The sequence below is a fragment of the Callionymus lyra genome, chromosome 5 (assembly GCF_982586985.1).
Source record: "Callionymus lyra chromosome 5, fCalLyr1.hap1.1, whole genome shotgun sequence".
NCBI lineage: Eukaryota > Metazoa > Chordata > Actinopteri > Syngnathiformes > Callionymidae > Callionymus > Callionymus lyra.
The window spans coordinates 9,007,224-9,023,035 of NC_141822.1; the positions used below are offsets into that span (position 1 = coordinate 9,007,224).

General features: G+C 37.4%; 1 protein-coding gene across 2 annotated transcripts in view; it reads left to right on the forward strand.

The window, feature by feature from the left end:
* Nucleotides 1-4,969: 4,969 nt before the first annotated feature.
* eng (endoglin) overlaps nt 4,970-15,812 on the forward strand; it is a 78,326-nt gene continuing 67,483 nt past the window's right edge. Inside the window, exons 1-2 of one of the 2 annotated variants that reach the window (XM_087790727.1) lie at nt 4,970-5,077; nt 7,014-7,197. In XM_087790727.1, the coding sequence (XP_087646853.1) occupies nt 7,152-7,197 (46 nt within the window). In that variant the 5' untranslated portion in view covers nt 4,970-5,077; nt 7,014-7,151. Of the gene's footprint in view, nt 5,078-6,910; nt 6,933-7,013; nt 7,198-15,812 lie in introns of those variants that run through there. The other variant, XM_087790728.1, reaches the window with a different exon arrangement.

Below are 15,812 nucleotides of genomic sequence, written 5' to 3' on the forward strand. Positions count from 1 at the left end.
ATTATTCCCCGAGGCTCCATGGTATTACTCCGTGAGGGTTCATTATTTTACTCTGCAATTGTTGGTAGTATAACTCCTTGTCAGTGTAGAGTAGTTGGGAGGCTCCATAGTTGGGATAGTACTACTACCAATAAGTCGCACAGTACAACAAAATGACCAGATGTTTCTTATGGTCCAAAGAATATGGTTTTATTTTTCTTTAAAGTTCGGCTCATCAGTACAATAATACATCTCTCGAGATCATCTCAACCATCTGACCATGACCAGCGGATGAGTTCGAGGTCGTACTGATACTTTAAATACCTTTTTGAAAACTTCGTCCGTACCGTCGTCTTTTGATCGACAACATAATTCAAGGCGAAGAGATTCGTGTTCTTCCAGCAGACGCACGACTTCTTTACATTCCATATTATTCCTCTTCAATTGGACCATTTGAATAAGACTTCTGTCTCGTTCAAGGTCAAGTGGACGACTAACTAGTAAACCATGGTGACTTAAAGTAAATACAAATACTCATGAATATGTTGCGTCTACGGCAAGAATCCTGCTACAAACACTCGAGAGCTGTGACTCAACAACATGGAATCCAAAGAAAAACATCCACTTGAATCGAACCAAGAACATGGTTTTATGCGTACAAACAAGTACAAGTACAAACAACTCCTCACACGAACATGTCACAGCATTTCAAGGGTGAGTACACAAAAATGTTTGTTTTTTTTCCTCTGCAATACTTTCAAAAATAACAAGTCCGCCCTCATGGGTCAAGATGTTTTCCTGCTGGAGGACGTTGTATTCATGCCGACGACGATTTGTTTTTATTCCCTGAGTTACGGAAGATAAAACCTTGGACGTCAATGTCATCCTTCGCTCTGTTGCTCAAGAGAAACTTTGTTTTTTTAGGGTCAGTGACTCCAGAACCGTCTCAATGTTACCAAAACATCTATGGAATCGTACTCGCAAGAATTCGTAATTTTACTCCGTGACGCTACATGGTATTACTCTGCCGGGGATCGTAGTATTACTCTGAGAGTCTCCGTAGTATTACTCTGAGGTGTTTTATAGTACTACTCAATGAGAGTTTGAAGTATTACTCAACTGTTTCATGAAGCCTCATCAACTTTATCATGAAGCCTCATCAACTTTATCATGAAGCCTCATAAACTGTTTCATGAGCCTCATCAACTGTTTCATGAAGCCTCATAAACTGTTTCATGAAGCCTCATCAACTATCATGAAGCCTCATCAACTGTATCATGAAACCTCATCAACTGTATCATGAAACCTCATCAACTGTATCATGATACCTCATCAACTGTATCATGATACCTCATCAACTGTTTCATGAAGCCTCATCAACTATCATGAAGCCTCATCAACTATCATGAAGCCTCATCAACTATCATGAAGCCTCATCAACTGTATCATGAAACCTCATCAACTGCATCATGAAACCTCATCCACTGTATCATGAAACCTCATCCACTGTATCATGATACCTCATCAACTGTTTCATGAAGCCTCATCAACTATCATGAAGCCTCATCAACTATCATGAAGCCTCATCAACTGTATCATGAACCCCCATCAACCCATTGTGTTCTTTTTCAGTGAATCCAGCATCTCAAGTCACAGAGGCTCATTACTGATTTTAAAAAAAGAGCTGAGCCAAAAGGCAAAACTCTAGACTCAATACTCTTAAGATTCTATCTCTTCACTGGCGTCTCGACCGCCGACAGACTCGTGGTCATCGTGACCGAATTAAAAAAACCCACAGAGTTCCACCAGGAAACACACTGAGGTCAGAGACTCACTCCGTCTGCTGAAGCCGTCGCTGAGGCCGACTGGCACCACAGAGACCCGGCGGCACCGAGCGATATAACTATATAACCTCCGTCAACCTGCGACGAAAGACGGCGGCCGATTGTTTCCTGTTATTGAAACACGACTCACGAGGCGGGGGGGCCCGGGCGGTGAAGGGGCCCCCGGGAGGGACCCGAGACAGGAACGCGTGACGCGGCGGCAAATACTTGATGAATCACCTTTTAATAGCCGGCAGTGTTTGAACCCTGTTCCGCCGAAACATTATGACCAACCCGCCTCACGAGGTCCACCGTCCACATGAGAAGGGTCTGGGTTTCAAAACACTCGAGCTTCACCTCCTTTCGTCTGAAAAACACATTAGACGTGAATATTATGGACCTAAAGAACTCAAGGCTTCCCTCCGTCGGCGAAGCCTTTATCTTCGTCTGCGGCGATCGTTTCTCCTGCGAGAGAGAAATGGAGGCGAAGCGAAGCCTCAGAGACACAACATCCTTTCAGAGCCGCTCTGAGTCACAGTCTTACCATTACATCCAGCGCCGGTAAAAATAAATGCTTTCAGGACGTTTTGAAGGAAACATCGCAATAAGTACTGTCGCGTTTTTTTTACAGATTATTTTGTCTTTTTTTTTTTGACACTGGCTTATGGGTTGTTTCGACCATCGATTAGTAATGTCTGAATTGATGCGGCTGAAACATTGAAATTCATACTGTCGAAATGTGTATTTTATGGAAGTATATCAAAGACATTAAAACAATAAAAGGTTGAACTGTTTAAACTAAACATTCTTTTATTGAAATATTACAATAATCCAATAATGTGTATTTTTGAGTAGTTAGGATAAGACAAAACATATATATTTTTAAAGAGACACTAAGATGGCTGATGTGTTTACTCGACCATCGTGACTTGGGTCAGTCTGTCAAACTGAGCCTGAGAAACCTGGGTGTTGTATTTGATAAAGACATGTCTCTTGTTCAACACTGCAAGAAAATGACCAGAAACTGTTCCCTTAGAGAAAAATCTCTAAATTTAGGAAAATGTTGTCACAACATGATCTGGAGCTTGTAATCCATGCATTTGTTTCTTCTCGTCTGGACTATTGTAACAGTTTGTTTTCATGTCTAAACAAAAATGATCTGTCTCGTCTGCAGTTGATTCAAAACTCTGCAGCGAGAATTCTGACCCGCTCTAGTAGAAGAACTCACATTTCTCCGATCCTTAAAACTCTTCACTGGCTTCCAGTTTCTTTCAGGATCAACTTTAAAATTCTGGTTCTTTCTTTCAGATCTATTCATGGTCAGACCTTCCATCAGTGATCTGATCCAGACTTACACCCCAGCTCGGGCTCTGAGGTCTGTGGATCAGAATCTACTGATGGTTCCTGAACACGCTTCAGGACCAGAGAAGAGAAATCCTTCCAGGCTGTTGCTCCTAAGCTTTGGAACGATCTTCCTCTCTCTTTGCGCTTGATGGATCTACTGACTCCTTCAAGAAACATCTTAAGAGGTTTTTATTTGTTCAGGCCTTTCCTTGATTTTCTGGAACTCCTGTTGTGTTATCAGTTTTATCTTGATCTTTAAAGTATGTACTTTATTGAATATTGTTTTGATTGTTTAAGCGCTTTGTGACCCTGGTTTAGAAAAGCAATATACAAATAAAAATTACTTACTTACTTACTTATTAATGTCTGAATTGATGCTGCTATCAAAAGTTGATCAAAGACTTAAAAGAATAAAAAGTTGAATTAAAAGTATTTAATCTTCTATTTTCTAATTTAATCCAATAATGTGTATTTTGGAGGTTGAATTATTATTATTTTTCAATAAAAATCTTTTTAAAAAACAATTATTTTTGTTGATTCAGGAAAGATCTTTTAAAGAAACACTAAGATGGTAATAATGTGTTTGATCGACCATCGATTAGTAATGTCTGAATTGATGCTGCTATTAAAAGTTCTAGTGAAACAGAAACAATGAAACTAACCGTTTCATAATGTATTTTTTATGGAAGTATATCAAAGACATTAAAACAATAAAAGGTCGAATTTAAAATGTCAATTCTAATCTTTTTTTTAATGAAATAAATATATTATCAAGCATTTAATCTTATATTTTATAATTTAATCCAATCATGTGTATTTTGGAGGTTGAATTATTATTTTTCCATAAAAGTATTTTTGAAAATAACTATTTTTTTTTTTTGTAATTGTAAATAATCCAGAGACGAAACATATATTTAAGTGTCGTTGCTCGACCATCGAATAGTAATGTCTGAACTGATGAAACAATGAACATTACTATTATCAAAATGTGTATTTTATGAAAGTTTATCATCACAATGGAAATAAACAGAAAGAACATAAATTGAGAGAAAAAAGCAAGTAAAATGTTATAATATCAAGGTCAAAAAGTGTAATAAAAACTTTGGATTATATTAAAACAAGTGTTAAATTAACCTTCTTAGCCAGTGCTGGGTGTTTCTATTTCCTCAGGGGCCACATTTTCTACAGTGGTTGTTGTGAGGGGCCGTCAAGCAAAGAGTTAGGAGCGAAAACGTTCAAAATCAAGTAATAAAATATGCCAAAATATTTGATTTAACTTTAAAGAAATGTGATACAACAGCAGCTTAAACACAGTCAAAGGTTCACAGACACATTTTGAAGAAGAGCTTTTTTTTTTCTTGATGAAATGAGCTTTTTTCCTTAAATTCGATGAGCAAGAGATCAAACATTTCTTTTTCAAGGCAAGATTTTAACTTTTCACCTTTTGCAAGTTAAATAAATCAACTAAACTAAGGAAGCTTCACAATTAAATTGTTAAAACACATTAAAATGGATGAAATACAAGCTATTTAAGTTTAATCTTCATTTGTAGGGTTCAATAAGAACAAAAAAACAAGTCAAAAGAAACGAGTCAAAACCTGAAAGTGTTTCTGAAAACCTTAATTTTCACTGACTCGTTATTTTCTATTTTCGTTCCTTGTATTCTGTTATTCGTCGGGGGGGATCCACAGGACGTGGGCTGAACACACGCCGTGGAAAAGGTCGGTCGGAGGTGGGAGGGAGGGGTGAGGGGGAGGGCGAAGGGGTGAGGGGGAGGGCGAAGGGGTGAGGGAGAAGGGGTGAGGGAGGTGGGGCCCGGCCTGCACCGCCCCGAGAGCGACTCACAAACTTTGGAAAAGTCCTGCTTGCAAGTCACATCCTCCAGCGTGGATTATATCACAACCTCCAGAACCTTCAGCCGCGACTCTCAAGTAAGTTTTCGACAAGTTTCAACTCTTGACTTGATGCTTCTTTTGTTTTCATCAAACACTTTTATTAGGATTAGAAGAAGAAAAATTCAAAATATACTCGTGTTGATGATGAAAAATGCTGCTTAAAATGCATCAAAACGAATTGTCTTGACTTCAAGAGAACTGAAACCGAATTCGTGTGAAATCCTCCGTGTTTTCGGCGTCAACAGTTTACAGCCTCTCTTCCTCTCTATATGAATCATATAACACAGTCTCCGGCTTATCTGATCTGGGCATTGTGGTATTATTTAAAGAAAGCCGCGTCGTCGCGCTTCCTGAAACTGTCGGCCAGAACTTGGTGACCAGCAGATAACCCCCGGGTCCAGACCCCCATTGTCCGCCAGGAAGAGTGAAAATCCTGTCATCTCGCCGAAGGAATTCAAGACATCCCAGAGTTCATGTTGTGTTACAACTTGAGTTGCTTTTGTTTGTGATCATTTTTAACCAAAGTTGTGTTTCACATCAGTTTTAATTTTTTTAATTTAAAATAATGTAAATGCGATATTTAAGTCAAACTCTTGTTAGAAAATGGCCTATGAATTAAATACTAAGTAAAATAGTAAAAGGATAATATGTTTTATGATCTCTATATTATTAAAAAACTTATTTAGTTTATTTAGATCCAAAAAATACTAAATTAAATGTTGTAAATTACTATTGAAATTGTCATTCTCAATATAAATCTATACTTTTTTCAGTTATTTTCACCAGGGCCAAAGACAATGTACTCATTTTTGAAAAAGTATATTAAATAGTACATATGTATATAGTGTAATATTTTCTCTTTTTTTTTTTAAACCAAATTATAAATCTTTGTCCTTGAATATGATTTATACCATTTTCATAAAAATAAACTTTATTGCCAGTGTTGAATAAACAACACAGGAATTTGTTGCATCAGAGAATACAATTAAAGTAATGTGAATGAAATAGAAATATATTAGTAAAATAAAATTAAAATAATATCAAGAATTAATTTTGATGTAATGAAACAGCTGGTGAGGTATCATGATACAGTGTCTTTATTTTGAAAGGCCACTAGATGTCACTCTTAAGTTAAGTTTGAAAATGATGATCAGAGCCAGAGATTAAGAAGTTACGAAGACACTGTTTCACGAAACCTCATCAGCTGTTTCACGAGGCTTCGTCAAAACATCACTACAGAATCAGAAACTTTTTATTGCCAGTGTTGTCAACCAAAAATCTTTTTGTGGCGTCAGTACAGAATAAAAGATTGAAATAAGATAACAATGGTTTACTTGCTAGTAGTGATGGTTTGATGAAGCTTCATGAAACAGTGTCATTATCTTCAGAGTCCACTAGATGGTAGTGATGTGTTGATGAAGCTTCATGAAACAGTGTCATTATCTTCAGAGTCCACTAGATGGTAGTGATGTGTTGATGAAGCTTCATGAAACAGTGTCATTATCTTCAGAGTCCACTAGATGGCGTCTCTTCACTATTTTCCTTTGTTTTCAACAGCTGTTCTAATGTAATATATAATCATATTTAAACTGATGGCGCCACCTACTGACCTCTGAACAACATGACACTGTTTCATGAAGCTTCGTCAACACATCACAACATGCTCCAGTCGTTCCTTGGTGAACAAATGTTTCGACTTAAAGTCTAGTGAGGATGAAATATGACTCATGGCTCATGATTAATGCCAGACGTAAAACACGCCTGGTTTTAACAAAAAAAGAAACCTGGAGGTTGTTTTCCAGAACCAAATCCAAAGACCTGAACAAAAAAATCCCCTCAACATGTCATCATTCTTTGGTCGACCCACGAGACCCCGGGACTGAAAAACAAAGTATTGTTCTGTCCGTCCGACGATCACAGACGTGTGTGACAACTTCTTATCTCCCGTTGCCGCTTGCTTTTTTTTCCGCAGACCTTTCCACCTTTTGCCGAGACTGGAATTGTCCGCTCTTCCGCTGCCCGACTCACAACACCGCCGCCTGGAGACGCTTATATCGCAGCGACCAGAGCGACTTCAGTGGATCATCTGAGGATCATCTGAGAGCAGAACATGGAGCGGCTGGTCTTCCTCGTGTCCCTCGCTGTGGCGGCTTCTGGTGAGTCCATCAGTAATGACATGGGATTTAAACCCTCATTTATTATTTATTTATTTAATTACAAGTAGATTAATAAGTAAGTATATTTATGATTCGCTTTTATAATAATAATAATAATAATAATAATAATCTCTATTTATATAGCGCTTTTCGCTTTTATGTGAATCTTTTGGAATTTATTTTACTTTTGCAAGTGTTTTGTTGTGAATGAGCTAGTTTTTACTAGATTTTGTCACAAATAATCTTTTAAAATGATACATTATTACATAAAACTTGTTCAGGAATTCACTTTTGCGATTTTAAGTGATCACATTTCAGTAACTGAAGCTGACAGCGACGTTAAAACCCAAAGAAAATTGGATAAAATACACATAAAATCAGCTAAATCGAATCGAAATCAATCAGAAAATTTGACATTTTTTATTGGTTTTCCTGTTTCCTGCGACGCCTCACGGACGACCTTCGCGATGCTCATCCATCGCCCGATAAGTGATGTTTATTTACGAGTCGACTCACAGCTGTCGATGTGGCGTAAACATCCGCGTCGCAGCCGTTAATCTCACGTATGGAACCGACGACTCATTACTGAGAAGATAAATGAACAAACACATTTATTATCTGTCATTTAAGGAACGTTTAAAGCGTCATCGACAGTTTTTTTTACTCACGATGGTGATTTGAACCTGTTGAAATGAAAATACAGAAATAGTTCTCGAAGTGTTTTTTTGTTGTAGACTGTCGGGATCTCACGTCAATAGTGTTTTGACAGGTTCGTATCCTCGGGCTGTTTCCATCTTTAAAACATAAATGAGCAACTTTACTTCAACATCTATACACATGTTTGTCTCTCGACATCAATAAATGGATTTTTTTTATCGTCTCAAGAAACAAAAAAGAGGGAATAATAACCGGAATTAAAACACGCATCAATGGGTTTCACGCTCTCGGTTCGATTCCCTCTCGTCGCGACACCAGAACCGGTCGCCGGTGTGTGTGATCCTTCCACCGCGAGCCTCTTCCTGTCCTCGCCGAGCCTGTGGCTGCATAAATCAAAGCGGGCGAGTAAATCCCTGCGAGGTGGTAACGGGAGCAGAAACCCTTCCTCGTGCCCCGCGGCCATAATCCTGGCTCACGGTCTAACAAGTCGCGGCTGCTGTGAGGGTAGTTCTCGCGGCTGGTGGTCTCTTCTGACCGCACGCTTTTTCAATAAGTCAACGTGCTTTCACCGCAGAGCAGGAAGTCGCAGTTTCTTGTTCATATCTTAGGAACATAATATTCTCAACTTTCTATTTCAACATGTTTATTTGCCGAGATAAATATAATTTTTTAACCAAAGCAACTATTTCTTTCTACACTTTTAGTTAAGAGTTGGAACCGCAGTGTAACCAGTTACATGTAGTTGCACTATTTAAGAAACATCTTAAGACGTTTCTTAGACATCTTAGGCTTTTCCTTGATTTTCTGGAATTCCTGTTGTGTTATCAGTTTTATCTTGACCTTTAAAGTATATACTTTATTGAATATTGTTTTGATTGTTTAAGCGCTTTGTGACCCTGGTCTGGAAAAGCGCTATACAAATAAATATTACTTACTTACTTACTTACAAGAGGGTTCTGTCAAACGCCTGCTAATCTATAAAGTGAGAACGCGTGCTTTAGTCCCACATACCTGTAACATGAGACGTGTACTCGTACTATTAACTTGCATTGACATAACTACATATTCATACTTGTAACCCAGAAGGTACGCATGCGTAACTGAAGACTTGTAGTCGTAAAAAAAAACAAGTTACTAAACACGACCTCTTGAATCTACAGGTGTGTGTCAACAAAAAAAAACTATATTTCCCAAGTGTACAAGTACAGGCTACTAACAAGTGTGCCTTATGTTTTATGGGTACAAATATATATTTACGTGTATGTGCATTTGACTGTGTGGAATATATGAACCTATTTTAGCAGTGATTTTGTTGCACAACAAATCTCTGACTCACACCTGTAGATTCATGAGATCATGTTTAGTAACTTGTACTCGTACACTTAAAATATATAGTTGGTTTTTAAACTTTGGATTTCAAGTATGAATATGTAGTTAAGTCAATGCAAGTTAATAGTACGAGTACATATCTCATGTTACGGGAATGTGAGACTAAAGCATCCGTTTTAACTTCATACTAATCCCATTACAGCAAAGCCCTTCCGATAATAATCAGACACAAATTCGACAGTTCACCTAATAACCCTTATATATTTACTCTGGTTTTTACTTTACCCTTGTGTTATCTCAAGTCTAAGGTGTCCTGAAGGCTGGGAAAACAAACGTGTTTGTGGTATCCCTTATGTTGTCTCTGGGTCAAAGAGGTCGTTGACCCCAAAGACAACATACTGCCTATCATATAAACCATGTGATAGTGAGAAACCTGTATAAGTGCTGATAAAGATGCAGGTGAATCTTGTCTGTGTTTGTGTGGTTCTACTGTGGAAGAGTTGAATAAAGAAGAAGACGCCGAAGTTTTCTAGATAGAATAAAGTTCGTGGCTCTTGTAGTCAGAAATCATAACATTTGTTGTACAATTAAAATTACAATTAAATTCAATTTTATGCCTTCTCCGTCCCACGTCCGTCTCCTTCGCTTCCATCCTGATCCTCCTCTCTCTCTCTCTCTCTCTCTCTCTCTCTCTCTCTCTCTCTCTCTCTCTCTTTCTCTTTCTCTCTCTCAGACTCTCCTCCTCCTCTCGAAACTATCTCCTAATTTATTCAATTCTCACCGTTAATCAAGCACACATTTTATTTTACTTCACAGACTCTCGGTGGCGACGAGTTTAAAATATCTCTCTCTCATCAAGCGACTCACTTCACATTATTAGCGACTGAATTATCGCTTCAATTTGTGTTCATTATTTTACTGCGCGACGCTTGAAGGTGTAACTGTTTCACTTTGGAAAATGAAGTTTACCAACGTTTTAATTAACGACATCTCAAAGTACTGATGATCCTGTCATTGCAACAAAAATATACCGTATATTCAACCAGCATCAGCAGTGAGACTTGTAAGTAAGTAAGTAAGTAATATTTATTTATATAGCGCTTTTCGAGACCAGGGTCACAAAGCGCTTAAACAATCAAAACAATACTCAAAAAAGTACATACTTTAAAGATCAAGATAATACTGAGAACAACACAGGAGTTCCAGAAAATCAAGGAAAAGCCTGAACAAATAGAAACGTCTTAAGATGTTTCTTAAAGGAGTCAGTAGATCCATCAAGCGCAAAGAGAGAGAAGATCGTTCCAAAGCTTAGGAGCAACAGCCTGAAAAGATTTCTCTCCTCTGGTCCTGAGTCGTGTGCGTGGAACCATCAGTAGATTCTGATCCACAGACCTCAGAGCCCGAGCTGGGGTGTAAGGCTGGATCAGATCAGTGATGTAAGGAGGAGCCTGACCATGAATAGATCTGAAAGTAAGAACCAGAATTTTAAAGTTGATCCTGAAAGAAACTGGCAGCCAGTGAAGAGTTTGAAGGATCGGAGAAATGTGAGTTCTTCTACTAGAGCGGGTCAGAATTCTCGCTGCAGAGTTTTGTATCAACTGCAGGCGAGACACATCCTTCTTGTTTAGACATGAAAACAAACTGTTACAATAGTCCAGACGAGAAGAAACAAACGCATGGATTACAAGCTCCAGATCATGTTGTGACAACATTTTCCTAAGTTTAGAGATTTTTCTCAGTTGAAGGAAACAGATTCTGGTCAGTTTTCTTCAGTGTTGAACTAGAGACATGTCTTTATCAAATACAACACCCAGGTTTCTCAGGCTCAGTTTGACAGACTGACCTAAGTCACCCAAGAACTGACTCAACCCTGTAGTCAGCGACAGCAACGGTTCAAATCTGCTTCATTTGTACAGCTGGAGCCGTGAGTTCACTGAGAAAGTTTATTTTTTGAGCGTGATTCTTAACTAAAAACTATGTGTTAAAATGTTTTATTCCAGTTCAGGAACTGTTTGACGTCATACCAGCTAAACACAAAGTCCAGAAAAGGATGTTGTTGTATTATCTTTTACACCTAGTTCTGCTTTTCTGTGTCAAGAAGAAAAGCACAGAAAAGCTGTGTCAAGAGTCAGTAACAATGGTTCAAATCTGTGAGTTCTAAAGTGAGTTTTCCGATCCAAAACCATGCGTTAAAAAATAGTTCCAGTTCAGGAACTGTTCAACGTCGTACCAGGTAAACACAAAGACCAACAAAGTTTAGACAGTTTAGTTTAGATATACTTTATTAATCCCTCCTTTGGGAAATTGCAGTTCACAGGAGACGATAGTGCAAATAAAAGGAACAAAATGCAAGGAGTGATAAATTGCAAATATAAAGAACATATCAAAGGAAATAACTACAACTATACCAGCTAAACACAAAGATCAAAAAAGGATGTTGTTACATCGTCTTTTACACCTACTTCTGCTTTTCTGTAACAAATATGGTTAAAATCTGATAAAATCGTAAAGTCCATGAGTTCACTGTGAGGGGGTGAGATGAAAAGAAAGTAATGTTTGGAGCAAATATTGTAGTAGGTTTATAGATTTAGAAAGTAACTAAAGTACCTAAAACCATGTATTAAAAATGTATTTCCGTTCAGGAAATGAACTACTGTACGTCATACCAGCTAAACACTTTGGGAAATTGTGTTTCCAGGTCACAGCAGACGATAGTTTCATAAGAACAAGAACAAGAAAAAAGAGCAAAGTGCAATGGATGACAAAGTGCAAACGTAAAGAACATAGATCAAAGAGATAACTTAAAACTAAACTATACCAGCTAAAACACAAAGACCAAAAAAGTATGTTGTTACATTATTTTACATCTAGTTTTGCTTTTCCGTGTCACTTGAGCTGTTAGAAAATAGAAAAACAAACCTATATGAGTTTTCCTTTCCATTCAGAATAGTAAGAAAAAAACCCATCCCTTGTCTATTGGGATGTTTCAACCTTCTAAACACAAGGATGAATATTTAAAGAAGCTTTAAGTGAACAATATTTCTGCTTAAATACCGAAGGACTGCAACATAACATGACGATATAAAACAATCATTGACCGGTCGGACGCATCGACGCCGGCAGACATCGGTTACCCGCAGGATTAGAGAAAAGGTTCTCGGCTGCTGACCTTCCGTCCGGGAAATCTCAATATTGCCACGAGAGCTAAACGAAACTCTCAGCAGGGAGGGACGATGACGGCGAACGTTGAGGTATTCTCGGCCGGCTGGCAAATCTGCGGAGAGTTGACCTCATGTTGTTTCCACGGCGGGGGTTCCATTCCTCTGTCTGCCGACGGAGCCTTTAAGGAGCTCAGGCCTAATTGTCTCTTTGACACATCGGCCCACAGTCACTATCCATTTTTTGGTCTTTCTTTAAAGAGGATTTTCTCCCTTTCCAAACCCTTTGATTTTTTTTTTTTGCTCCTACATCTGGAGCTGTAACTCTGGAGAGCAGACCTAGAGGGAGCTACAGCACTGTTGTGATCGAGTTAAGAACTGCGGTGACTTAACAAAAAAATAGAAGTAAGTTTATGAATTTTTTTTACTTGGATTCAGACTTAGTGACGAATAAGGGACGACTTGATCTTGAAGAAAACAACTCAATATCACAATGTGATTCAGGGTTATCGTCTGATTATAATTCATTTTTTAACCAATATTGCGATTTAGCTGCTTTTTTTTGTCCAACGCAACAGTTGAGAATTTAAAAAAGTACAAAAATAAAATATATACACATACGAATTTCAGTGCAAAAATGTAAAAGAAAGTGGATACACCAATGTTATATGTACAAATATTTTTGGCACTTTTTAATTAAAACAACGAAAAGTGCTGTGACTCTGTCCACTTTTGTTTCTGCCGCCACCTACTGTAAAGTCACTGTAAGCATTTTTTTTTTAATCACATTTTATTCAATCATACTAGTATTGGGGAAACTCACATTTAAAACTTATTTTACTACGAGATTAAAGTCGAATGAAAATATTTATTACGAGATAAAAGTTGTAGGAAAATCATTTATTACGAGAATTAAGTTGTGTAAAATACTTTTATTACGAGATAAAGGTCGAAGGAAAATATTTGTTACGAGATTAAAGTTGTGTATAATATTTATTACAAGATTAAAATAGTGTAAAATACTTTTATTCCGAGATTAAAATCTAGAGAAAATAATTTATTACGAGATTAAAGTCGAAGGAAAATATTTATTACGAGATTAACGTTGTGTAAAATACTTTTATTACGTGATTAAAGTCGAAGGAAAATATTTATCACGAGATATAAATCGTGGAAAATACTTTATTACGAGAGTAAAGTCGAAGGAAAATCATTTACTATGAGATTTAAATTAAAGGAAAATATTTATTACGAGATTAAAGTTGTGTATAATATTTATTACAAGATTGAAAAAGTGTAAAATACTTTTATTCCGAGATTAAAATCTAGAGAAAATAATTTATTACGAGATTAAAGTCGAAGGAAAATATTTATTACGAGATTAACGTTGTGTAAAATAGTTTTATTACGAGATTAAAGTCGAAGGAAAATCATTTACTATGAGATTTAAATTAAAGGAAAATATTTATTACGAGATTTGAGTTGTATAAAACACTTTTATTAAGAGATAAAAGCCACAGGAAATTGGGCAACATTGAGTGTCTTGTGAAACTAAATATTTCGATCGGATTTATTATTTATCGTCAATATACAGTTTTAAAGGAATATATACAAGAGACTATATCTATAAATCAGGAAGAACCAGATAGACTTGGAAGAAATCGCCTCTTTTGTTGGAGAGCGACTTTAATCTTGTAATAAAGTATTTTCCTACGAGTTTCATCTCATATTTAATCATTTTCCTACTACTTTAATCTCAGAGTAAAGTTTAAAGAAAATATTTTTGTGTCATGATAGTGATGTCGATTTGAAACAGCACTAAAAGATTCCAATAATTACCCCTGGTGTCATCATTACTCTTTTTTTAATATGTTGCTGCATTATTTCCTGAACAAAACCCATGTGTTCTAGTCTGTCTAAAGCTCATTGAAATTCCATTAAAGAGAAAAACCTGCGACAGGGTCATGGAGGGTCAAGATTTATCGATCCATGTTATAGAGCCAGGTCGTGTGGCCTGAGTCGTCACATGACTTCATCGCTGAGGAAAAGTCCTTCAGAAAGACGTTGAAAGAAAGTCGATCACTGATGTTCATTCATTCAGAGATTCATCAGATCTGTCCTTTATTCTAATGTCAAATAATATTCTTTCCAACTTAACTGCCTTACTCGACTTGACACAATACTCTGTTGTCTTGCATTTTTATCGGTCACCTTTCCCGCCGTGGGAACAAAATTATTATCAAGCTGGTGTCAAAGTCAAAGGTCAGCATGACCCCCTGAAAACCCTCCACACTTACACCTCAAATATATGATGTTTCTTTAAGAATCTTCTCTGAAAGAATTGTTTTTCATTTGTTCTGAACTTTTCAGTCCCGCTTTTTTCCTTCAGTTCTAGATTATTTAATTTAATTACTGTATTATTTTTCATCATAGTATTTTTCTGCGAGGCTCCATAGTATTACTCCGCGAAGCTCTGTAGTATAACTCTGCAAGGCTACATAGTATTACTCTGCAAGGCTCTGTAGTATTACACTGCAAGGCTCCGTAGTATTACACTGCAATGCTTTGTAGTATAACTCTGCTATGCTTTGTGTTATTTCTCTGCCATACTCCGGAGTATTACTCCGCGATGCTCTATAGTATAACTCTGCAAGGCTCATTAGTATTATTCCATGAGGCTTTATAGTTGAACTCCGCAAGGTTCCGTAGTATTACTCTGCCAGTCTCTGTAGTATTACTCTGCCAGGCTCTGTAGTATCACTCCGCGAGGCTCCGTAGTATTACACTGCAATGCTTTGTAGTATTACTCTGCTATGCTTTGTACTATTTCTCTGCCAGACTCCGTAGTATTACTCCGCGATGCTCTATAGTATAACTCTGCAAGGCTCATTAGTATTATTCCATGAGGCTTTATAGTTTAACTCTGCAAGGCTCTGTAGTATTACTACCCGAGGCTCCATAGTATTACACTGCAATGCTTTGTAGTATTACTCTGCTATGCTTTGTACTATTTCTCTGCCAGACTCCGCAGTATTACTCCGCGATGCTCTATAGTATTACACTGCAAGGCTCCGTAGTATTACTCTGCAATGCTTTTTAGTATTACTCTGCTATGCTTTGTACTATTTCTCTGCCAGGCTCCGTAGTATTACTCCGTGAGGCTCCATAGTATAAGTCTTCAAGGCTGCGCAGTATTCATCCACAAGGCTCCATAGTATTACTCCGCAAGGCTCCTTAGTATTACTATTCAAGGCTCTGTGTTATTACTCCGCAAGGCTCCAGTCCAGTCCGCCTAATGTATGAAAACTTGACATAGTTTAATGAAAAAACGATTTCAGTCTTAATGGTTAATAAACCTTAACCTCCCTTATTATCTATATACTCTTCATTTCCTACTTTTCCTTAATCCTGTATCTCAAAGTCCAGCATCACTTTCGTGAAATATTCATCACAAACTAAAAAATAATGGAC